Source organism: Meles meles, chromosome 13, assembly GCF_922984935.1.
Source record: "Meles meles chromosome 13, mMelMel3.1 paternal haplotype, whole genome shotgun sequence".
Lineage (NCBI taxonomy): Eukaryota > Metazoa > Chordata > Mammalia > Carnivora > Mustelidae > Meles > Meles meles.
The window spans coordinates 11,573,145-11,598,429 of NC_060078.1; the positions used below are offsets into that span (position 1 = coordinate 11,573,145).

At 49.6% G+C, this 25,285-nt stretch overlaps 2 protein-coding genes across 2 annotated transcripts in view; both read left to right on the forward strand.

Moving 5' to 3' along the window:
- Positions 1–9,830, forward strand: part of LIPA (lipase A, lysosomal acid type) — a 31,936-nt gene extending 22,106 nt beyond the window's left edge. The window contains exons 6-10 of the mRNA XM_046027635.1: positions 437–573; positions 4,154–4,300; positions 5,493–5,564; positions 7,646–7,717; positions 8,354–9,830. Of these exons, the coding sequence (XP_045883591.1) occupies positions 437–573; positions 4,154–4,300; positions 5,493–5,564; positions 7,646–7,717; positions 8,354–8,587 (662 nt within the window). The 3' untranslated portion in view covers positions 8,588–9,830. The remainder of the gene's footprint in view (positions 1–436; positions 574–4,153; positions 4,301–5,492; positions 5,565–7,645; positions 7,718–8,353) is intronic.
- A 7,346-nt stretch (positions 9,831–17,176) lies between these two features.
- Positions 17,177–18,543, forward strand: CH25H (cholesterol 25-hydroxylase). The gene has a single exon (XM_046027270.1). It carries the CDS (start codon positions 17,202–17,204, stop codon positions 18,012–18,014), a length of 813 nt encoding a protein of 270 aa, XP_045883226.1. The 5' UTR covers positions 17,177–17,201; the 3' UTR covers positions 18,015–18,543.
- Positions 18,544–25,285: the final 6,742 nt, after the last annotated feature.

Sequence of the window (25,285 nt, forward strand, 5' to 3'; positions counted from 1 at the left end):
CCAAAAAATATTTTAGCGCTAGAGTATTCTCAGTGTGTTAGTCCCTTTTGAGTCACTGGCGACTGATCTGAATGCCTCTGATGTTGTTCCTGGGATGGGGGGAGGGTGTTGGGGCTGGGTGGACAGCCCCCTTAGGGAGAGCCTTTCCTTCGCTCAGCTAACCTGACTGAGAGAACAGGGACAGCTTCTGGCTCTTTTCCGGTGCACGTATAGGTTGAAGATTGAATCGAGCACTTAACAAGTACTTGATTTACTTGTTTAATCACACTCAGTGCACACAAAGTTCAGAGGCCTGGGTGTGAGTGTTCTGTCTCCTGGTGGTGGGGATGTTGCTTGCGTGGTCCTCAGGCTGCCGCTAGAGGGCATAAGCACGACCGCCTTTCCTGAGAAATCCCTACAGGATGGAATTCCTATTATCTTCCTTTTGTTCCCACAGGTTTTATAGCATTTTCACAGATTCCCGAGCTGGCCAAGAAGGTTAAAATGTTTTTTGCCCTGGCTCCTGTGGCTTCAGTCGAGTTCTCTACGAGCCCACTAACTAAATTAGGAAAATTGCCAGAATTTCTCATGAAGGTACTTGGACTCCCCCCACCCCTCTCTTGCCCTACAAACTTCCTTTTCAGATCTGAAGAATTGGCCTGTAGAGGGTTCTTCCTCCTCTGTGGTTCACTGTTGGTGGAACGGTGGGGCCGCTTTTCCCCAGGGTGTATTTTCCCCTTCACCCCTACTTCCAGGTCCTGGGGAGTCAGGGAAAGTGTATCACTAATTCTACAGGAGAGACCGTCTTCTCCTTGTTAACTTGTCAGCACTCTTCACCCAGCACGCAAAGGGAGCACAAGGAAGTCCGGGAGAAGGTAGCTTAAACTCCTGGAGTCGCCCTTTCTCACACACAGTGAGCCCGCGGGTGGGAGCAGGCAGGAGATGGGGGAGGAAGGGCGTGCTCTTCCCACATGCCTGACCCTGGCCACAATGAGGGCTATCGGAAGACACTGTTCCTATTACATTTCATAATGTGGCCCTTAACACAAGCCGGTAACCTCATTGAGACTCAGCCCTAGAATGGTGTAACCTCCAAGCTCTGTTCAAGGAGGAAGCAGTTTTCAGGAGGACGAGTTGAGAACTAGCTGAGGCCAGATGGTCCATCATGCACACACTGTCTGTGTTTGGTGTATGGTACACTGATATGCACTCATGAAATCCCATACAGGAACATAAACATATCGGCCATTTAAGAGATGTTCACAGGGAATACAGACCATCCTGTGACCTCAGTATCTGACCCTCCCATAAGGTGGGTTCTCCACACCGGAGACCAGACACACAGATGAGATGTGGCCCTCTCTGACCGAACTTACCTTTAACGCCTCGGGTCATAGAAGCTTCAGGTTTCATTATAAACCATTCAGAAATGGGAAGTAACGTCCCCTTCCGTTACCGGGGTCACTCTCACTCCTTCCTCAGAGCTGAACACAGTGCTCAGGGTGGGTCTTTTCCTCCAGACCTTGCGTGTGAATTTAAACAAGTTGTTCTGCAGATGACATTTTCCAGCCTGAGAGAGCTACGACGTTACTGCATAAAACACCGTCACGTTCTAGATGGCCATGTAGCGAGTGCTCCATTAATCGGGACGACCACTTCCCTAGGTCCTTGCTCCTTGACCCTTGCCATGTCCCTTCCTCCCGAAGACCTGCATGGCTGTGTCATAGGAGAGTTTCTGATGTAATTTAATCCTTGGAGATTGTGATCTAGTAGCTGTGTAGATACAGACCCCCGCCCCAACTCCCCACCTTGGAGATGGTGGCTCACTGAATCTGGAGAGGGGCCCAGCGTCTGCGTTTTTCCAAAGCAGCCCACCGGATCCCGGTGCCGACGAAACAGACTGGTCTTCGCGAGTCACTGTCCCCGATGGCGGTGTTTTCTAATATCCCAGGACAGTGACAGAGGGAAAAAGTAAATGCTTCTAAAACCTTTGAATTAGGTGCTCTGGGAAATCCGCGTGGCCTCCACAAAAGCTTAGCACCCTCACGCTCGGAACACAAAGATTATAAATTGGAAAGGCATCGAGATTGATCAGAGCGGGCCTGTAAGTGCGTAAGGTGAATTTTATGTTTCCTGCACGTGCTGTCCTGCTCCCATGGAATTCCCAGGAGAGTGCACCATAGTGGGATTCGGGTCGCTGTTCGGAAGCTCAAGGCCAACTTCACGTCCATGGTCAGTCAGGAGGAAAGGGTGGCTTATTGCCCTATAAGTCGGTGATGCAGTGTCCTCTTGTTTTTAGGAGAGAACCTCACAAATGTCTGCGTTTATCACATGTGACTGTTACCTAGACTCAAAGCCAGGAGTTTTAAATACTGATGCCATTTCCCACAGTAGGACCTTCTCTGCACACGATGTTCCTCAATTCTGCCCAGCTACCCATCCTGTGATTAGTTAGGAGAAGACATTCAGGGGACCCAGTGTCTGTCTTCAGGTACTTGTAGTCGATAGACTCGACAGAGGACAGGCTGTGTGTATGTGGATGGAGTTTTCCCGAAGAAGTGCTGAATATGGCCCACACAGTGTTACCACTTCAGATTAGTCACACCCTTTGTAAAGCACATCTGGTGCTGAAATCTTGATATTTATTTTGGGCGGGGTGGTGGGAGAAAGGACGCTGTGTACCACAAAGCAGTTGTGCCCTTAGGCTGGGCAAATGAGTTACAGTTCCTGTGGTTCTCAGCAGCTCCCGAAACCTCACTCTGGGCAGGAGGCCCGTTTTACACATTCACAGTTTCCTGCCTGCCCATATCAGTTTGTTGGGGCTGCGAGGAGGCGTCTGCTCCGTGCCTCGGCCCTGGCTTCGGGTGCCTGGCTTGGCATTCCTTGGCTTGCGAGAGGATCACTCCCATTTCTGCCTTCATCGCCACATGTGTTCGTGCCCCTGTGTGTGTCTGTCTCTGCCCAGATTTCTCCTTTCTTTAAGGACCCCCGCCCTACTGCGTGGGACCCACCCTGATCACCGCATCTACCCGTGATGACCCCTGTAAAGACCCTGTCTCCAAATAAGGTCCCATGATGAGCTACTGGGAATTAGGATCTCAATGGATCTTTTTTTTTTTTTTCCTGGGGTCGGGGGGACACTGCCTTGGGAGGCATTTTAATTTTTCACTCCTGCTTGTCCCTCCACAGGGTAGGCATCAGCAGAAGTGTAACTTACAGGGGGACACGTTTGGGTTCAATATACGGAAAATCTTTTTTCTGTTTCCCCTTGCACCAGTGTGTGAAGATCTTTGCAGGCATAGCGATTGCCCCAAAATACTGGAACACATTGGTCACGGCTTCACATACCCCAGCAGTCGGCAGACTTCTCTTAAAGGCCCGTAGAGTAAATACTCTTGGCTTTGTGGATCGTACGGTCTCTGTTGGAACTACGAACTCTGCCACTGTCGTGTGAAAAGAGCCAGAGACAAAGCAGAGGAAAAGGAGTGTGTCTGTGTCAATAAAACTTTATTTATAAGATTAGGCAGTGCTGGTGGGGGAGGAACGAGGAGTTCTTGTTTAATGGGAACGGAGTCTCAGCCTGAGGTGTTGGAAGAGCTCTGGAGATGGGTAGTGGTGCCGGTTGCACAGGAATGTGAGTGTCCTAACGCCCCTTGAACAGAACACTTAAAAAGGGTCAAAAGGGTAAATTTTGTGTTACACATGCTCTGGCTCAAGAAAAAAGTGTCAGAAGAGAAAGACAACAGCAGGGGGCAGGAACTGGCTGACCAGCCAGTAGAATCGGACCGGATGCCTCTGCCCCAGGCAGACACGTGGCGGAGCAGGCTTGGCTTCGACTTGTTCTTGGAAGTCACGACCTACCCCGCAGTCTGTGACTCTCTTTGGGGATGGCCCTGGGCTGAGTGGTCATTAATGCCCCTTCCCACGGTGAAAAGTCAGCTGTGAACTGATGTGACTTTCTGCCTCTTCTCTTCACGGGAGGCTTTCAACCACTGCTCTAATATCGGCTTTGGCCTGTGTGTCCTAGTGCGACCGTCTGCCTCCCGTTGCCATTTCTTTTCTGGGGTCACATGTGGAGACGCTTGGCGTGTGTCTCTGCTTCAGGGGTGGGTCAGGGAAGCCTTCTGCCAGAATGAAGTGCTGAGATACTCTTGGGTTCCCTTTTATGTTTTAGGACTTGTTTGGGGTCAAAGAATTTCTTCCCCAGAATACGATTTTGAAGTGGCTGGGCACACACGTTTGCACCCACGTCATTCTGAAGGAGCTCTGTGGAAATGCCGTTTTTGTTCTCTGTGGATTTAACGAGAAGAACTTAAACTTGGTATGTTCAGACCTGCTCTCCTTTTCAGTGCATTTGTTTTGTCCATGGAGCTGCTTGTTTGTGCTGGGCGGTGTGAGAGAAGCAGGGACGACCTCCTCAGAGAGCTCACGGGTCTCTCATTGAGGAGGCACAGACGGATCTCAGCAGGTGCCCAGGGCTCTGTCTGCGGCTCTCCTCAGGCCTGCCGTTAGCAACTTCCTACTGAACGAGGAGACCTGTCATAATTTAAGTCCTAGTATTTGTATTCATTCTAGTGATCTGTTTCTTTTAAGAGATGACTACAAGTGTATTTAAATGTGTGTGTGTGTGTATACATTTATTTACCTTTTTTATAAAATATAGACCCTTGGCCAGCAGTGTGCTAGTGTTTCTAATGCTTCTCCCCACCCCAAAATCTTATTTGAGAGAGAGAGCGAGCAGGAGCAGGGGGGAGGGACGGAAGGAGAGGGAGAAGCAGGCTCCCCGCTGAGCAGAGAGCCCATCTCGGGCTGGATCCCAGGACCCTGTGATCATGACCTGAGCGGAAGGCAGAGGCTTAACCTACTGAGCCACCCAGGCGTCCCTTTGCTGGAATTTCTAAATATATTGGTTGTTGGTCTGTTGCATTTTGAAAGCAGGCTTTAAAATTCTAGAATGAAGGCTCTAGGGAGTTTTTTTTACAGTAGTAGTAATTTTTCTGGTTGTTACACGAAATGTTGGAAATTCAGAAAAGTTTGAAGAACAAAGTCAGAACAACCCGTCAGCTCAGCCCTACAGCCCGTTACCGCGTCGCTCTGCGTCCTTCGTCTGTGTTCTGTGCGCGTGTGGCTGTACCGGTTTTTGTAGGGCGTCTGTGTCGTCAGAGAACTAGAAGTTTTTCCCTGCTTGTAGTCTCCTGTATTGGAGATTGTGGCTCTGAAGTGCAAAAGAGGTTTAATGTCAATGCCTCCTTAATGCTGTGTCCATTCTTTATTTCACCGTGTTTCTTTCTTTCTTTCTTTTTTTAAATTTTTATTTATTCATTTGATAGGCAGAGATTGCAACTAGTCAGAGAGGCAGGCAGAGAGAGAGAGGAGGAAGCAGGCTCTGGGCTGAGCAGAGAGCCTGATGTGGGGCTTGATCCCAGGACCCTGGGATCATGAACCTGAGCTGAAGGCAGAGGCTTTAACCCACTGAGCCACCCAGGTGCCCCTTCACCGTGTTTCTTTTGCAGTCCAGAGTGCCCGTGTATGTAGCACACGCTCCGGCCGGAACCTCTGTGCAGAACGTGCTGCACTGGAGCCAGGTAGGCGCACTCCTCTGCCAGCCCCTCCCACGCCCTTCTGCCCTGCACAGAGCCAGCTGCTTACACATGGAGCTGGTTTCCTTCCCCAGAGTCCTGGGTTCCTCCCATTGTGCCCTTGCACTCCGGGCGAGTTCATCCAGCTTTGGGAGGGAGGCTGCGATGTCATCAGGAAGCCATGAGCACGACAGGACTGAACCCATCAGGACATGCCAGAGCCGAACCAGCCGTGGGATTAAATGGGAGCCACTCTCTTTTAAAATGAAGTTTTGATTGTTTCCGTCACATTGCCACAAAAGCAATGCCTGCTCGTTCATTCTAGAAAATTTAGAAATTATGTATAGGGAAAAGAGAATAATTCTCTCATTATGAAAAACAAGACTCGGCCATCAGACACAGAGAAAACGTGTACCCAGCGCTGTGAAATGTGTCTGCATTCCACTGTCTGCCTCTTGCCGCAGATCATTTCAGAAAGAGCTCCTTGAAGATGCTGGTAGAAAGAACTGTTGTAGAGATAGATTAAGTAAATTATTTCCTTCTGCTTATTCTAACTTGCTTTCCCCCACCTAACAGTGTATCAGGGACTTATTCCTACCTCAGGACGTCTTTTTACAGGAATTTCCTTCCTAACTTTTTTTTTAAGGTTCTATTTATTTGAGAGAGAGAGTGAGAGACAGGGAGAGAGAGCACAAGCAGGGGGAGTGGCAGAGGGAGAAGCAGGCTCGCCGCTGAGCAGAGAGCCCGACGTGGGGCTTGATCCCAGGACCCTGAGATCATGACCTGAGCTGAAGGAAGAGGCTTAACCAATTGAGCCTCCCTGGCACCCCCCTGACTTGTTTTTAAACATGAAATAACTCACCATTTAAGCTCCAAACCAAGATGCTGTGGGTGTCTTGGAGAGCAGTTGCCAAATGAGAGAGAGTCTGTCTGCATCTGAATCACGAGTTCCCTGTAAAATGACACCTTTTAAAAAACATTGTTTCAAAAAAGTAAGGGGAGTTGGGCTTACATTAGAGCTGTTGGGTTGGCTACAATCCAGGCTTCTAAAAATGGATATGTGGAAACTATGATGGGGATGATAAACAAATATATTAATTCACAGATTAACACAAGTATAATAGGGTGTTTTTGTTAGTCCATATACACATATTAATATATAATCAATATTTTTCATACTGATACGAATATATTCATGTAAATACGTATTAATCTATATGCCTTTTTTCAGTCACAGAGTTTATGAATTTTAATACTCTTTGTATGACAGTATATTTTAAAATTGAAATCCAGTCAGTTAACATATAGAATGTTACTAGTTTCAGAGGTAGAGCTTATTGATTCCTCAGCTGTGTTCGACTCCCAGTGCTCATGCGATCACATGCCCTCCTACGTCTAAGTCTTAGTCCGTACATCGTATGTAAAATGTATTTCTTTCCCAAGGAAGATAGTTAACTCTTTGAAAAAGCTCAAGATTCAGATTTCAGTAAAAGCCAGCATGAAGTTTAACAAGTACAGTCCTGTGTGTAGCTGCTTTATCGTGTCATATGGCTGCTACATTCCAGTCAAAATAAAATTAGTATTTATTTTTTGCAGTCTAGTTGACACACTGTGGTACACTGGTTTCGGGTGTACAACACTGCGATTTCGTGTGTCTTCACGTTACGCAGTGGCTCCCGCAAGGGTTCCGACCCTCTGTCACCAGACATCACTATTACGATAGCTGTGCCATATAAAAAATTCATTTATTGATTTGAAGATTTTATTTTTCACTTATTTAGAGAGAGAGAGTGGGGAGAAGGGGAGAAGGAGAGAGGGCATCTCAAGCAGGCTCCCCACTGAGTGCAGATCTCACGACCCTGAGATCATGACCTGAGCTGACGTCAAGCGTTGGATGCTTGACAGACTGAGCTGCCCAGGTGCTCCCCACCCCCTAATGCCATTTTATTTTAAGTTACACTTTGGAAATAGTAAGTCTGGGTACAGTGTAAAATGGGCTTCTGAGGCTACAGCTAACTAGCCCCCTGTGAGGCTCTCTCAAACTTCTGTATCAGATAACATGTTCTCCCAAATTAACTTCTTTGTAGTTCATTAAATCCTGGAAGTTCCAAGCCTTTGACTGGGGAAACGGCGCCAGGAATTATTTCCATTACAACCAGGTAAAGGATTTGAAAGTCTTTAGAATGTAACTGGGCTCAGAAAAGCCACCAAGGAAGCCAGCTCAAGCCATAGGGCTGCTGGGGGGCTTCGGTGCTGCGGTAAATGCTGGGGAGGGTCAGACAGATGGTGTTGGTTTCCCTCTGTCTTCCAGAACAACCCAAGCTTTGTGGTTAGTGTTGAGGCCTGGGCCTTCCCTCATGGTCCTTTTCCTTGACTCTGTAACAACTGTCACAGTCACACGTCCTTCATCGTGACCAGGAACACAGACCTGAGTCAGACTAGCCTTGGTCTGCTCTCCAGCAGCTGGGGGGCCTGGGCCAGACCCCGTCACCTTAAGCCTTGCCTTCCACATACAAAGAAATGGACCATATTCTGAGTGCTGGGTGCTCTCAAGTGTGAGGCACTCTCCCCCTACTTTTGTTTCATCTCGGGACGCCCGTGTGACAGGTGCAATGCTTATTGTCATTCGTACTGTTTCGGTTCTGGTTAACGGTAACTTGAAAAGTAAACTGAGAACGGTTTAAAACTTGGGTCTTCCACGGTCACATTTAGTAATCAGCATCTAACGAGGGATTATTTGGCCGTGTTTCTGTAAATCAAAACGCCAACGAAGCCTTCTGTTGGTTTTATTACAGACTTATCCCCCGACTTACAATGTGAAGGACATGCTGGTGCCCACGGCCGTCTGGAGCGGGGGCCGGGACTCACTGGCGGACGTCAAGGATATCAACATCTTACTGTTGCAGATTACCAACTTGGTGTACAACAAGTTCATCCCGGAGTGGGAGCACCTGGACTTTATCTGGGGCTTGGATGCCCCTTGGCGGCTCTATAATGACATAGTGGATCTGATGAGGAAATACCTGTGAGAGGCCACAGGAGGGGACCGTGCATTACAGTGTGCACGCTTCCCTTCTCTGAAATGGCTCTCTGTCTTTCCCAGTCTGTTTGCATTTTTGTCTCTGATCAAATTATGATTGACATTTTTCAAGTGCCTCCAGGATTTGAAATGCACGTTTTTGGTTTAATCATGGCCTCCTCGAGGGCGGCCTCTTGAAGGCTGTTTAAAAATACCACTGACTTGTAAAAGGTCCTAACCATTCTGGGCATCCTTAGAGTTTAACATACACAACATTGCCTTTTTACCGTCACACAGGCCGTGCTGGGCAGGTGTCGGAGTTTCCAGGCTCTGTGGTCCATTGGTAAATGACCTGACATTGATTTGAAAAAGCTCCCTGTGCACTCAGTTTTTACCTCTTTGCCTTAAAGGGCTCTGCAGTCCACGGGCCTTGCGGTCATTAGGGAGCTAAGTGACAAGTTCTCATGCTCTCACGCGCTAGGCACGGAGTCTAATCCTGTGACACCCCAGCCGGGCCAGTTGGAAAGATTCTAGAATGAATTTTATGAAATCTAACCATGATAAGTCATTATTTAGCAAGTGTTTAAATTGTTCACACGAAGCCAAATAATTTGCTGGAATCTTCAGAAAATAAATGACATTCATTTAGAAAAACCCCAAGCCCTATATTTTAAATAGCTCCAAGACCGATGCAGGCAACCATCTATATTCATGAACTAGTAATTGGGTGGTGGGCTGTCAGTGCATGTGGGTGAGAACACAAGTCGTGTGGGGAGAGAGTACCCCTTTTTTCTGCAAAATCAGAAAAAAAAAAAAAGCTGCCGTAGCTTGCTGCTGCCTTAGCTGGGTGCTCCCGTGGGGGCAGCAGAAGCCCAGGGGCTGCCTGGGAGGAGAGTCCTAACCATTTTCACATGAGGAAATGTGACCGTGAATGTTTTCAGACCAATGCTCAGGGATTCTTTCCGTTTTTTGGTTTTGTATATGTCCATATTTTCAATACTATTGATTCGCGTCCCGAGTTCAGGAAGCCCTTATTCATGAACCTGCTTTTCTTGATGCACGATTTCTTTGCAGTGCTGCCGGATGGACAGAATGACAATTGATGTGTTTCTGGCAGAGCTCTTTTAGCTGCAGCAATAAACGATACTTGGGACTGGCTAATGTATGCAGATAGCGTGATACTACTTTGTAACATTTAAAAAGTCTTATTTGAATAACTTTTCAATAAAACGCAGTAGCCTCCTAGACCTGAAGGACCGCGTGTATGTTGTGTTCTCCTTTATTGCCCGTGACCCTTTGATCCCCTCCCATAGTGAGGAGGGAGAGGTCGCAGACTAAGGGGTTTGGGGGATCGGTTGGAAACACTGGTCCTTGGAGCTCGTGATGCTGCGTGGAGAGCAAGCAGAGACTGACCCATCCGCAGGAGGGACCGTGGATTCAGGGACTGTCCCTCTAACTCCCTCCTTGAAGAAGGCAGAGACAAGCCATTTATGCCATAGGGTCCCCAAAGCATAGATCTAGTGGGCAGTGGGGGGTATCCGATGAGATCTCTCCCACTACTCTCTGAGCTTGAGGGCAAAAGATATACCTTCCTCCTTTCTGTATGCCCCAAATCGAACATAAAGCCTGGAATGCAGTGAGTCAGTCAATACATGCGGACCCACAAGCTGTGTGAACAGTGAGAGACCTTCCCAGTTAGCTGAATGCAGTGAGACACACACGGAACATCCCGGAGGGTCCAGGGACTGAAGCAGAGTCTGTTCTCTCACGGCTCCCTCAGACAAGGGTCCGAGTGTGCTGGACGCAGAGGACGGGTATCCATGCCAGGAGGGTGCCACTCTCCTCACAGGCTTTAGGTCCCCCCACCGTACCCTGAAGCCGCCTTTCTTCTTTGACCAAAGCAAACTGGGTTGGCCAACCAGGTACAAGATTCTTGGGTAGGGGAGGACAGAAAGGGACAGTGAGTAGGTGTTTTCTGGCTCTAGAGGAGAGAGCAGCCCCACCGAGAATGCCTTCAGCGCCGTAGGTGGCCTGCTGTCTCTAGCTCGGGCTGATGCCACGGCGGCACCCCCAGACTCCCCTGAGAATGAGTCAGTCCATCTTTCACACACGAGGTGACACGGATGAGCGGGGGGAGGGGGGTCCATTCTACAGAGTCCGCCTCTTCCTGGCGTGTGTCTCTCTTCCCTCCTTTCCAGACTTTTCTCTGGGGAGTTTTCTTCAGTGTGGGGCCGGTCTAGAGGTGGAGATGTTATGTGGCTGTTCCTGGTACAGCCCTTTTCCCTTGCACATTTGCCTTTGTTGGTGGCCTCTTGTTCCTGACATTGCCACGTGGGTCCTTTAAATCCTTGTAACCCTAGGCTGTGGTAATGTTTCATCATTGTTTAATTTCATTTTTTTTTTTTAAAGATTTTATTTATTAGAGAGAGAGAGAGCACACGTGCGAGACAGAACACGAGCTGGGGTAGGAAGAAGGGCAGAGGGGGAGAGCAAGCTGACTCCCGCTGAGCAGGGAACCCAATGCAGGGCTCGATCCCAGAACCCCGGGATCATGACCCGAGCTGAAGGCAGATGCTTAACCCACTGAATCACCCAGGCGCCTGTTTTATTGTTTAACAAAAAAATCTTGTTTTGTCTTTGCCTTAAGGAGCTTATGCCTTTCATAAGAAGTCCAGTTGCAAGTTGGTAGGACCTCTGATTCTTCAGCTTGGTTTGATATATATTCCTTTGAGCAGCACACGAAGATGTCCACAGATCCCTAGGACAAGAAGACTAATTAATACACTGCCAACTTGGTGCTCTAAGACTTCGCAGTCCCTGGGTTGGGGGGCGGGGCGCAAAGCCTCCAAATGAGGTTACAGTTGAGAACAAAGTCATTTCTCCCATTCGCCACCGGAGGGCACTCTTGGCCTTGCCGCCAAAGCTTTTCTTTCTCTAAGGAGGTTTCTCTGGTCTCTTCTGGGAAAGGCGGAGAATTTTATTGATTTTCCAGTGCCAGATGGTAATTTGAGGACCGGTGAGGCTAACCATGTTTCTAGTCATTTCTACTCAGGATTATGTCCAATTCTGGCCTAATTCATAATATCTAAAAAATGTCCTCAAAGAATAGCTGTGCCCCAGCTGTGGCGTGAAGATAAAAATTTGCCTAATGGGTAAAAGGGTGGTCGGAACCTCAGCACGGAAGGGGCTGTGGGGGAGGCTTTAACCGAGGCCTCACGCTTATGAAGGACCCAAACTGAGACTATTGATATGATCTCCAAATGATGAGGATTATTTTATGTTTGTGTTAGAGGTGTTACTGTGTTAAATGTGAACTTTCAAAATATACTGTAGTTTTAACTTTTGTCATTTAGTTTTTAATATAGCGAGATATTTTCAAAATGCCCCCAAAAGGCAGCACTAGATGACAATAATTCTGATTTTTACTTATTTTTATTAATTTATTTTTTAAAGATTTTATTTGTTTATTTGAGAGAGAAAAAGGGCAAGCACAGCTGGGGACAGGACAGAAGGAAAGGGAGATACAGACGCCCTGCTGATCAGGGAGCCCAACACAGAGCTTTTGTGTCTTTTTCCAGATTTTAATTATCCATTTGACAGAGCAACAGCGAGAGAGGGAGTAGAAGCAGGGGGAGTGGGAGAGGGAAAAGCAAGCTTCACACTGAGCAGGGACCTCCACCCACCATGCGGGGCTCAGTCCTGGAATCACGAAGAGAGCCGAAGTCAGACACTTAACGACTAAGCCACCCAGGTACCCCTCTGATTTTTAAAAAGCTTGTCAGTACTCAGGATGTGATCTGTTCTGGAGAATGTTCCATGTGCCCTAGAGAAGAATGTGTATTCTGTTGCTTTGAGATGGAATGTTCTGAATAAATCTGTGATGTCTGTCCAACAAAACAAAACAAAACAAAACAAAACTTGTCAGTAATTCATTCAAGAGTATTTATGGTATCACATAGTGCTAGGTGCAGATTTTAAGTTTAATTCCAAACTAAGCAAGTAAAACTCTTTCTGCCCACTTGTTTTAGTGGTACTAAAATATACTGTGCATTTACACTGTGCCTTCCGATTTTTAAAACCTTCTCACAAGGCCTGTTTCTTGCAGCAACTCCTTCGGTGAGGTGCAGTATTTTCTCTTTACAGGCACTTGGGTGCCTTTTAGTGGAGATGATTTTTACATGCTTTAATGAAAGAGAGCGTCGAGGAGTCTCCTGGGGGAGCTAACATCTCCCACATTCTTCATCAGCGTCTTCTGTTTTGGTGTGGGTAAGTCGTGTCTTCTGACTTTTTTGGAAACTTCCCTCTAAGTGAAACTTCAGTCCCTCGCACCAGCACCAAAGTCCTCGACAGGTATCTACCTTGAAACTGACAAAAGCTTCTGCTTTCACCTTGGCTGTAACTTTATATTCAACCCTAGTTAGTCCTGACTTTTCGGACAAGAAGCCTTCATTTTTACAACAAGGGATTACATTTTTTTAGACATTTTATTTATTTATCTGACAGAGAGAGAGAGAGAACAAGCAGGGGGAGCAGCAGGAAGAGAGAGAGAGGAGCAGACTCCCCACTGAGCAGGGAGCCCCATGCAGGAGTCCATCCCAGGACCCTGGGGTCATGACCTGAGCAGAAGGCAGACACCCAACCTACTGAACAACCCAGGCGCTCAAGGGATTACGTTTCAATCTTTGGAATTACTCTATCCTCTACTAGTCTTACGTGTCATAGCTGTAAGGCATCATAACACTTCTCATGTCTGATATCTGGCAGTATCTATTTCGGTTAGGTAGATCCAAGAACATCTTGCCTAATTTGGGAAAGAAAAAAACCATCAAGTTCACATCAGGAAAGAGAGGATGTCCCTGCTAATGCAAGTACATGCTCTGTTGGTGGGCGGTGGGGGGGTAGTATCCGGAGTCCCTAGTCTCCGCAAGATGGTGTTAAAAACGCGGACTCGATGGCTGTACTCATGAAAACGGTCTCAACTCTGGGTTAGCTGGAGAAGACAAGAATCTGGTCCTCCAGCCTTGTCAGAAAGCATGCCAGGTAAAAAGGATACAGTAAGCGTTAACTGGAGAAGCACAATAGTCCCAGCATCACCAGAGCTCAGGAAATACCCCCATCTGTGGAAAACCATTCCAGTGGATAAGTAGCTAAACCAGCCAGGGCTCTAGGGGAAAAAATATTCTACTCTGTTAGCTTCAGTTTAGAGCTAATATCTTCAGAAACAAGCATCGAGTCCACAGATACCTTTGACCCTCCCCCCCCTTTAAAAAGATTTTATTTACTTATTTGACAGAGAGAGACACACAGAGAGGGAGCACAAGCAGGGGGAGTGGGAGAGGGAGAAGCAGACTTCCCACCGAGCAGGAAGTCTGATGCGGGGCTCAATTCCAGGACCCCTGGGATCATGAACTGAGCTGAAGGCAGACACAAGATTTTAACTACTTTCCCCGAGATGGTTGCATTCACATATGGGACACAAACTTCTGTCTCCCGGGTCAGCTGATGGACCGGCAAGACAGGGAAGCCAGTAGCTGTTCTGCAGAGTGCTGTGAGCAGGAGGAGAGAGCCTGGGCCGAGCAGGGGACAGCAGAGGCTTCTGGATCTGGCTGCACTGGGCTTTGTGCCACCGGCCCATGGAGAGGACTTTAACAGGCTTCGTGATAGAGGATGCAAGAACCAAAGAAGGCAAAGAATGGGTTGGTTGGGGCTGGGGGCTCGAAGGGGGCGGTCCTGACAGCAACCTCAGAGCCAAGTCCAAGTGTAGCAAGTCTGCCCATGCACCCACTTCAGAAATCCACACTAGCATCCCAAGCACCCAAGCATGTAGCCGAGACCACAAGGAGAGGACGGCGTGTGCTGAATGGAAATTTGAAGGTTGACTTCATTTCTTTCGAGGGCAAATCTGAGTGATAACTTTACCTCTGACCAGAGTTCATTTGTAAGTCCGAGAACGTGAGCTCTGACTGTCCCTTTGGAGCACTGAGGGGTCCAAGAGCGAAGGAGACCAAGCCCTGCCTCTTCTCTTGAAGCCGGGCAAAGTTCAAGGCAAGCTTTGTGTACAAGGAATGGGAAAGGAGGCAGTTCCTAGGTTGCCCTAAAGGTGAATGGGGAAGAGTCTTGGGGGAGGGGAAGGCCGAAGAAGAGCCTAGAACCCACAGGGTGGTGTCTGTGTGCTAGAAACTCACCGCAAGGGAGGCTAGGGGCCTGCATCATACCCAGCTCCATTACCATCTAGATGTCCAAGCAACTAGAAAATCTACTCTATCCAGGTCTGCATTGCCTGTCAAGGAACTCAGCTGTTTCTGCACTTTTTTCTCATCAGTACACAGGCAGAATATCATAATATTCTTAGCACACTGACGTGTTTGTTTTTTTTTTAAAGATTTTATTTATTTGACAGAGAGAAGATCACAAGTAGGCAGAGAGGCAGACAGAGAGAGAGGAGGAAGCAGGCAGGCTCCCCGCGGAGCAGAGAGCCCGATGCGGGGCTCGATCCCAGGATCCCGAGATCATGACCTGAGCCGAAGGCAGCGGCTTAATCCACTGAGCCACCCAGGCGCCCCTATTCTTAGCACACTGACGTGTTAAAGAAAACAAACTCCAGGAGAGCTAGAGGCTGGAGGCCCCAGAGGATGGGCAGTAGGGAGCACGTGTATCCTATCAGCGGTGGGTCATGGACAAACGGCCCCCGGGGGGGTTCTGAATTATGAACTGCCTTGTTATAGGGCGTGGGTATAACATCCCATTCATTATTAGATATTACTGTATCATTACGTGTTATGAACTGGCTTCTGATATATCATACGTGCATGTACGTACATATCCTATATATTGTTATATATCTAGGTACATATGCTGGTCTCTATTTCTGTCATATTTCTTCTTTCCTCCTAATATGTGGCATTCCATCTTTTATTTCTCTTTACACGATTTCACTGGATTTTAGTTGTAAACTTTAGTTGTAAACTTCCTCGGTTCTTTTGGTAAAATGTGGAGCACAAAGTTAAAATAACATGCATCTTTCTTTGCAAGTTTGCCGTGTGCCTAGCACCAGGCTTGTTTCTGTGAGGCCACAGGGCTAACAGCTTGGGGTTCCCAGCCCTGGAGGAAATCACTTCAAATGAAACGCTTAGCTCATGCCTGGCTGACGTTGTTGTTATGTTCCCATTTTAATGCTTGAAATAACCTCCCGCGGTGGCTACTCTTCTTTTCCTTTGGCGGGGTAGGGGGTGGGGAGGGGTGGCAGTAGGGCGACAACACGCAAAGCCTCCTGGAGTGAGTGAACCCCAACCTCAGGGACACACGACGCAAACCTAGAATTAGTTCCGCGTGGTCTCGCCTTCCAAGTGCTCATCCCCAACTTTTACCCTCTAGGGGACTCTTGTGTCGTGTGTCAGCCACCCGGGGCAAAGGCGGAGGTGGTTTTCTACGCGGTCCCGGGTGGCCCCAGAGCTTGCGCAGTACCGACCTCCTCCGGCCCGGTGCCCCCGGAGAGCCGCCGAGGTGGGGCCGGCCGCGCAGTGACCCTCCGGGCGCCAGGGGCGGTCGGGGCTCGCAGGTTGAGACCAGCGGCAGCGGGTCCCGCGAAGCCGGCCGAGAGGAGCGCAGCGCAGGCGCGCCCTCCTCGGCTCTCCACCCTGCGTCCTGCCAGGCTGCAGGCGCGCACCGGGGCGCCGCCGAGGAACAAAGCGGGTGGTTTACTGCTTTCATCGCTTCCATTCCAAATGAGGACGCCGCGGCTTTGAGGCCAGATCTGGGCAGGCTCTAGAAGGTAAAACCCAGAACTTTTTTTTTTTTTTTTTTTTTTAATAAAAGCCTCCCAGCCGCGGTCCCAGCTCTGTCGCCGTGCCTCCTCGTCGGGGTCGCTGCTCTGGGCCCCGCGGGTGCAGCGAACAAAGAAACGAGCGGCCGCCTCCGGGGGGAGTCCGCGCTGGGTGGGATCCGGAGCCCGCGGCGAGCGGGCGGGGAGAGTTGCGCGCAGAGACGCTGGAACCGTGCGGGTCGGCCGGTCGCCGCCGCGCGCGCCCGGGCGCCCCGAGGTCCCCCCTGCAGGAGGGTCCGTGTGCAGCCCGCAGCGCATTAGATGGAGAGGAGGTGTGCCGACAGAAAGGACCCGAAATACAGGAAAGTACGTCGCTTTAAAAATGCAGTGACGGTTGCTTCTTTAGGAAAGCACACGGACGCAATTCTCCGTACGCGCTTGAAAATACAAGCAATTGCGCCCTGATTGCCAAGAAGCTCTTCAGCGCGGTGGCGGGAATATTCTCTACCTTGTTTGGGGGTGATGATGACAGAGGAACTAAGTTGTCAAAATTGGTAGAAACTACACTGAAGATCTGCGTATTGTATCGAGTGTACCCGGCACGTCAATTGAAAAAAAAAATCGCACATACATCTGCTCGCATAGAAAAAGCTAGTAACCTTGTTGCGCCCAGGAAAAGCCGCTACAGCGCAGCTGTAGATACGCATTTTGGCAACTGAGCGCGACTCCGTGGGGTTGTTTATTTTTGCAGGATGGGCCCGGCCGGGAAAGGGGAGCGAGAGGGCGGCTGACATCACTCGGGGCGGGGCCGCAGCGCGGAGAAAAGTCGGAGGGACCCAAGCCGCCCCGGCACAGCCTCAGCATGAGCAGCCACAACGCGTCCGAGCTCCCCATCCGCTGCAGCTCCGGCCAGCTGCTCCTGCAGCCGCTCTGGGACCGACTGCGGGCCCAGGAGGCGCTCACGCAGTCGCCCTTGTTCGCGGTCCTCTTTTCCATCACCACGTACGTGGGCTTCTGCCTGCCCTTCGTGGTCCTGGACGTCCTGTGCCCCTGGGTGCCCGCGCTGCGGCGCTACAAGATCCACCCGGACTTCTCGCCCACGGCGCAGCAGCTGCTGCCCTGCCTGGGGCAGACCCTCTACCAGCACGTGGTGTTTGTGCTCCCCTTGACGCTGCTGCAGTGGGCCCGTGGCCCGGCGCCCTGGCCCCTGGAAGCCCCCGAGCTGCTGCAGCTGGCGCGCCACGTCGTGGGCTGCCTGCTGCTCTTCGATGCCGAGTTCTTCGCGTGGCACGTGCTGCACCACAAGGTGCCGTGGCTCTACCGCACCTTCCACAAGATGCACCACCAGAACACAGCCTCGTTCGCGCTGGCCACGCAGTACATGAGCGTCTGGGAGCTCTTCTCCTTGGGCTTCTTCGACATGGTGAACGTCACGCTGCTCCAGTGCCACCCGCTCACCGTCCTGGTGTTCCACGTGCTCAACATCTGGCTGTCGGTGGAGGACCACTCCGGCTACGACTTCCCCTGGTCCACGCACAGACTCGTGCCTTTCGGATGGTACGGTGGCGTGAGGCACCACGACCTGCACCACTCGCAGTTTAACTGCAACTTTGCCCCTTACTTCACGCACTGGGACAAAATCCTGGGGACTCTGCGGTCAGCTCACGCCAAGTGACGCGCAGCCTCCCTCCCGGGCTGCGGCGGGTGGCGCAGGGGGTGCCTTCCCCCACTCCGACCCAGGACTGCCGCAGCGCACTTCGCACTTGAATCAGGAGAAACACACCTGAGCTGTTGTGTCTTGTTTTGGTTTTGTAAGTAATTTATTACCTGCTGGAGATTTAAAATCTGATGTATTTTTACAGTCTGATTAAGTAATTTATATGGTTTCTGTATATTGGCAGTTGTATTCTTGGAGTCAAATTCTAGCTCGCTTCAATAGCTTTGGTTCCCGGATATGTTAGATGCTCATCACTGGCATATTTAAATCATCTCAAAAAGGATTTGATTGTCGGACAAGGAAAGTCCTGTGTTTCAAAGTGTCATAAAATGGACTAAAATGACGACTTCTTACAGAGCATAGGATCTCTGACTCTATTAGCAACAAACATGTTCCTGCTGGACAGTGATCACAATTGTTGTGCTTTTTTCTATTTTTTTCATGTAACAATATATTTATATTGAAAGAAATGTTATTTGTACTTAAGAAAGAAAGAAAGAAAGAACAGAATGTAAACCAAATGAGTTCTGCCTGCTGTTTCCTGGGCGTTTAGACTGATCAGTACTAAAACACGAAGAGGGAGCTGGGGCGGCAGGCGACCTCCATTAGCTACGGAAAGAGAGGGGTCTGGTGGTGGGGTGTTTTGTGGGGCGTTTGCAGGAGAGACAAGGCAGAGGCAGCAGAAGGGGTCAGTTAGTTTGTCTGTTTGGGTCTAGCAATTGCACAGAGGGAGAATCACTATTGTTCTGAATGGTTTTCAGCTGATTTCTGCATAACAACCAACTCAAAGAATTACCCTCTAAAGTTTTAGAGAGATTAACCCTGCTCCACCATTTGATTAATTGGAGGGCAGTGGTGTTGGGGGATGACCAGAATTAGTGGAGTGCCTTGCTTTGCAAAACCAGCAAGTCAAGGGTGTGCATGGGAAGGGTTGATAGATACAGAAAGAGATTCTGAGTCAGCCCTCTTTTCTTATGTATCCATCTAGCTAGCGTAAGTGACCATCATGCACACAACACTGCAATTGGGGATTTTGGGGTTTTCACTTTTCTTAAGCAAAGACATACATGCAAATTGCATACCCCTTTGTTAAATGAGAGGAAAAAGTGACATTTGGCCCCAGGTCCCTGGTTCCTCATTTGTAAAAGGAGACTGTGTTCCAGATGCTCTCCCAGATTACTTGCCGCCCTCAATGTCCCTATGACCGACCACACACATGTCACCTGTCACGAAACCCATCCCAAGCGGCTGCAGCCTATTTGTTTTCATTTTATCTTTGGAACAGAGTTATATAGGGTAAAGTAAAACATCAAGACAGTTTAGGCAGACAAGTATGAAGAAGGGCAACTTTGCATGTAGTTCTAGGCTCATCACACGCGAACCAAACTAGCCTGTTTAAAGGTGAAGCATTTGCCTAAGGACCTGGGTTCCTGCCCGGTGAGACTCCCGGAAGGGTGTCCATGCTCTCCCAGTCTCTGGCAAGTTGCAGTCACAATGCCCAGCTCCTCTGCTGATGGTCTCACGTTCCCTCCCAATACATATGCTCCTTGGGCTTATTCACAAAGGCCGCTGCCTCCTCGGGGGGCAGAGGCTCCATGCCAGGTCTTACGGATTATACTGACATGTGAATGTGCAAACAGTCCATCAGAGGCAAGGGGAACTTGCTGCCTCGGAGTAGGACGGGCGACATACCATGCAGAGGAAGGACAGGAGAAGTGACGGGCGGGGACCGGCAGGCGTGAAGTACGGGGTGCAAGTGTTACTTGAGCAGCTCCGGGCTGCTGACAGATCCGCGACAATGACAGTTTGTCACAGCTTGCTCTCAGAGATGTTGTAAAATGTCCCCCGTGGCCTCACTGTGTTAGGGAATTTTGCATTTTGGGCCAATTACACCCATGGAAATTATTTGGGCCCAGAAACGCTTTCTCTTGGTGGATGTTTTATTAGTTTTTAATACCTTGGCAGCTGAGGTAGGGGAGTGGAGAGGATGAGAGGCTTTTCAGAAGAGTCTCGAAATAATGAGAGTGAAATACTTCACTTTTGCATGCACTCTGATGCTTTTACACATTGTTCCTCTTGCTCGTTAGGCTCAAAGGGAGGTCGGACGGTTGCTATTATTACCGTTATGATGACCATCCTGTGTTACGGATGGAGAGTTGGTACCCACCCAGGTGAGGTGACTTGCTCTCCATTGTTAGAATGTTAGACGGAGGAGTCAGTTCTCGAACTCAGGTCTTCGGATGCTTTTGAAACTCTCCACAATTGCTGGAGAGATATAAACCCCCCAAGCCACCAGCCCATGACTTCTGTCTGCTCCTCCTCCCCGGCCACTGCCACTGCCCTCAGGCACCGAGGTTACCCCCACCCCCACCCGTCATTATTTGGATGTGAATTTTCCTGGATTCAAAGGCAGTGTAAGCAAGCAGGCCACGGGAAAGCAGGACCCAGGTCAAGATCTCTGTTTTCTGTCTCCTTCGCTGCACACTGGTAGGGACATACAGCCAGACTGCCCCAGGGGAAGCTTGACTCTGGACCTTTCCTAGCTGAGTGACTCTAGAAAAATGACTTAGCCTCTGCCTGGGCGTCCTCATCTGTGAACGTGGATCATTCCAGAACCCAAGTCCCGGAGTCCCTGCGGGAGAGTCTGTGTGACCACATGTGCAGGGTGAGGTGAGCTGGGGTCTCGGCTGTGTTTGTTGCCTGTGGCGGGTGCTTTGGGCTTCAGGATGTGAGCTCCGGGACTTTCCCGGGGGACCTGGGCCTCCCGTCTACACTCTTGAGCTCTCCCACCTCCCCGGGACCAAATATAGCCCCGGTTTTGATTTTTTGATCCTGCCTGACGGGAAACGCTGCTTCCCTTGTCCTCCTTTCAAGGCTAAGGTGTTGGAAAGAGAGAAGTCTATGTTTGTCGGGTTCTCCCTCCTTACCCCAAGACATCCTACCCCTGCCTCTTCCTGAAGCGTCTGCTCCAGGTTCACTGCTCTCCTCCCAGTAATCGATTCCAGTGATTTCCATCCATCCTGCTTTTTTTCTTTTTAAAGGGCAATCATTTTTGCTAACCAGCCTCTTCACTCTGGTTTGGTTTTAGTGCGTTTTCTCCAAACTGCCTTCCTTCCTAAGTCTCCAGCTTCTTTCCCAGGATGCCCCCCCCAGGGAGCCCAGCCGCAGGGTGTTTCTTTTGTTACAAAGTGTCTATGCTGTGTGGGAGGAGTGAGCTTTGTAGCAGCAAATCCTGAGATTGCTGCTTGCGTGGCATTCAGGCACACACACAAGGCATGATGTATACGTGCGTACACAGATCGTGTGAATACACATTATGTGGCCACACACAACTATGCACACTATCATATGTCCACAGGCGTGCATTTACACACACACTATATACATACACACAGACACATACGCATACACATATATATACATTACACACACATATACACATATACACACAGAGTATAGATCTATTCCTCTTCTGTCTCTACACACACACACGCACAGACACACATACACACACTACCATATCCTTTTTGGAAAAAAAAATATATATATTTATTTATTTGAGAGAGTGAGAGTGAGTGGGGTGAGGGGCAGAGGGAGAGAATCTTCCAGTAAACTCTCTGCCTGGCACAGAGCTGGACACGGGGCTCCATCCCATGACCCATGAGATCACACCCGGAGCCGGAACCAAGAGTCCGACACTTACCCTACTGACCACCCACCACGCTACCATTTCTGCCCTGCTCACCTTTTCTCTTTGCCCTAACTCGTACTGTAGTCGTTCTTGGTGAAGGCTGGTTCAGTGTTGCATGAATCCTGGAAGCACAGAAACACAGCTTTGCCCTGAATCCCGTCTTTCTTCAGTGGTCCGTCTTTCTTCCGTCATCCATCACTAGTCCATCCTGGCTTCCTAACTAAGGTCACGCTCACAACACATAATCTCTGCTCTAGAGGAGGTCCTAGTCCGCCGAGAAAGACCATCTGGCCAGCAAATTCATCTAACAATGTAGTGAGTTCTCCAGCAGTGGGTATTTTCAGGTCGTTAAGAGAGGCCCAGGAAAGGTGGGTCATTTGGGTAAAGAAACCACAAAGGGTTTGGATGCCTGGGTGGCTCAGTCGGTTAAGCGTCTGCCTTCCGCTCAGGTCATGATACTGGGGTCCTTGGATCGAGTCCTGCATCAGGCTCCCTGCTCAGTGGGGAGTCTGCTTCTCCTACTGCCCCTGCTCATGCTCTCTCTCTTTCAAATAAAGGAATAAAATCTTAAAAAAAAAAAAAAAAGGAAGGAACCCAGAAGGATTTGGATGTGTAACCCAGGCGGGGTGAGGGATGTCCCTGGGAGGAGCAACAGCATGGTGAGGCAGAGAGGAATGAAGGAACCTGGGAGCTCCCGAGGAGGAAGGAAGCACCGAGCTCTCGAGAACGAGGGAGGAATGTCTGGCCTCTTGACAAACCGCGGTCCCTGCTTAACCATGTTTGCTCACCTGCCGCTGCTCAAGGGTTTTGGGAGATGGTATGTAAAAGTGCTTCCAAGCCAATGTCAGGGCTTGCTATTATTTGTTGATTTATAATGACTACACAGACAAATGAATAGAAAACTCGATGAGAAATGATATTCCGAGAAGCTCGGCTCGTATTCCCCAGGCAGCCTGTTCCTTAGGGTGAGGGGAGAGCACCACAGATTTTAAGCAAAGGAGTGACGCGAGTAGAAACGGTGGAAGAAGGTAATTGGCAGCAGAGAGCAGTGGTCCTGTTTCCGGCGAGGGGACCAATCCAGGTTCTGCTCGGGTTCCATCCGGCTCCCTGGCTTAGGAACTCTGTGAGTGTAAAACCCATTACTTACCCCACGACTCGGTTTTCTCATCTGGAAAACCAGGGTGGTAGAATTGTGAGCCATAAGAAAGACGTTTGGAGAATTTAGCACTCTGCTTCCACAGAGCAGGAACACAGTGAGTAGTAGCACTTCTGTTCCAAGTGCTTCGAAAAGCATTGTGATTGCAGACAGGATATAGTAAGCTGGCTCCAAAACAGGTGCAAGTGTGTGGGTGAAGGTGGACAGGAAGAAATGGGCCTCTCTTTTGTCAGAGAAGCAACACAGGCTCTTCTGGGCTGCAGAGAGCATCAGAGTTAACCCTTTCCTGGGCTACCAGACCAGAAAGCCAGTCGTTCAGAGTCTCTCCATCTCTCAGCTAGGATGCATTAAATGGTTCTTGAAAGTTTAAAAAAAAAAAAAGCAAAGTTAGTGTGAACAGAAATTTTTAGACAAAAGCCCAAGGGCATTTCCTCCCTCTAAATATCTTTTGCTTATTTCCTTTTTCTGTACTTTTTGATCATGACTCAAAACAAGAAGGGAAACTTAAGTTGTCTGTCTTCCCCGGCTTTCATGGGCGGCTTGCTCGGCGGGGTGGCAGGAAGGGCAGGACGGAGGAAAAGCGAGGTGCTCCCCGCAGCTGGGAGTCTCCTTGCCCCTCTTCTCATGCCCACAGCCCTTCCTCGGTCCCTCTCTTGGAAACTGCACTCTCCGCCTTTGCTGCGGGACAGAGGTCCCTGAAGGAAGAGGCCACGCCTAGCAGATCCTTGACTCCTTGGAAAGTGCTCAGTCAGTGTCTCTGGCATGCAGGCTTTGGGGTTTGGAGCCCGAACAGGCTCTGACTGAGCTCCCTGATTTTCCATTTTGCGGGACACCATCCACTCCCGTGGGACATCAGTTTCCCTCTCTGTGAAATGGGTGGAGGTTGGGGGTTGCTGTGGTCCTCAGGCTGCTGGGGAGACCCAAGGAAACAGAGCAATAGGTTGCTGAGGGAGGAGTGGATATTCTGTGTGCAGAGTGTGATGACATGGACTTGGGCGTGTCAGGAAGGTACTGAGGTGACGTGGCTCCTGTCTCCATCTCCACACAGCGATTCTGCCTCCCCGTTTCCTTCATCAGCCCTGCCGCAGGGCTCGTGCTGACCTCCTTTCCTGGGAATCCTCTCTTCTCCAATCCCTGGTTCTTGCGTCCCTGCTAAGTCTCGGGAGAATACAGGAGGGGAGGGCCGTCAGGGTGCCCAGAGACAGAGGAAGCTGCCCCCTCCCGCCCCCGGGCGGCGAGTTTGCAGAAGGAGCCCCGGCAGGCATGTTTGTGTCAGCCAGAAGCGGCGTGGATCTGAGACGCTCCAGAAGAGGGCTTTTCCTTTCCTCCGTGCCAAGGACGAATGCCAAGCCCAGAGCTGCAGCTGGCTACATAAGCCGAATTTGGCAGCACAGGGCTTTTGAAAGAAGAAGCCTGGTGTAATTGGACACTAATGGAAAAAAACTCACCCCCCACCGGCATCTTGAGTTCCCGGGGGAAATGGTGAAATGGACAAGAGCGGCTTAACCTTGGCAGTGGGTTGATCTGCCTGGGATGTAGCAGAGCCCAGGGAAGGGAGCTCATATGCTGACACTGTCAAGCCAAGGAGACTCCACAACTGCTAAGGCTGAGAAAGCATTGTCCAGTTTCCCTATTTGGTGAATAAGGAAACTGAGGCTCAGGAATGGGAAGTGACTTCTCCTGGGTCACACAGCTGGGCAAAAGCTAAGACCCGTGCTCCGCCACCCCCCCCCCCCCCGCCTCCCCGCTGCTGATTCCCTCCCACCCTTGGTTTTTCAGAGCCTCCTGCTGCGTAGCCTAGAAATCATTGCAATCCACAGTCTTTGTTAATCACTCACATAAACAAAGCATAATCAGCTCTGCTGATTTTTAGCAACGTGAGTGAAGCCTTTATTCCATACTTGGCTCTGATCTATCCCGCCACGTACATTTGCCGGTAACTGGTGTAAACTTTTATTGTATCCCCGTGAACCCTGACAGTCTCTGTGTGGAGAATGTTGAAGAAAGCCTCAACATCATGGGGTACAATGAACCCAGCAACGAGGAATGGGGCTTTTTGTACATCAACAATGAGGACGAATCTAGCAACTCTAACAAATAGGGAAGCCAGAGAAAAAGAGTGTGTCCTCTGTGATTCTATTTACACAAAACTTCAGAAAATGCAAGTGAATCCATTGTAACAGAAAGCGGATCAGTAGTTGTTCAAGGGAGGGAGGTGGCCTCAAAGATGCATCTCCAGGGGGCGCAAGGAAACTTCTAGGGAAGATGGTTATGTTCGCCATCTTGATTGTAGAGCTGGTTTCATGTATGTATTGAAATTTATCAAACTGTATACTTCAAATGCATGTAGTTTATTGTACATCAGTTATGCTGAGCAATGAT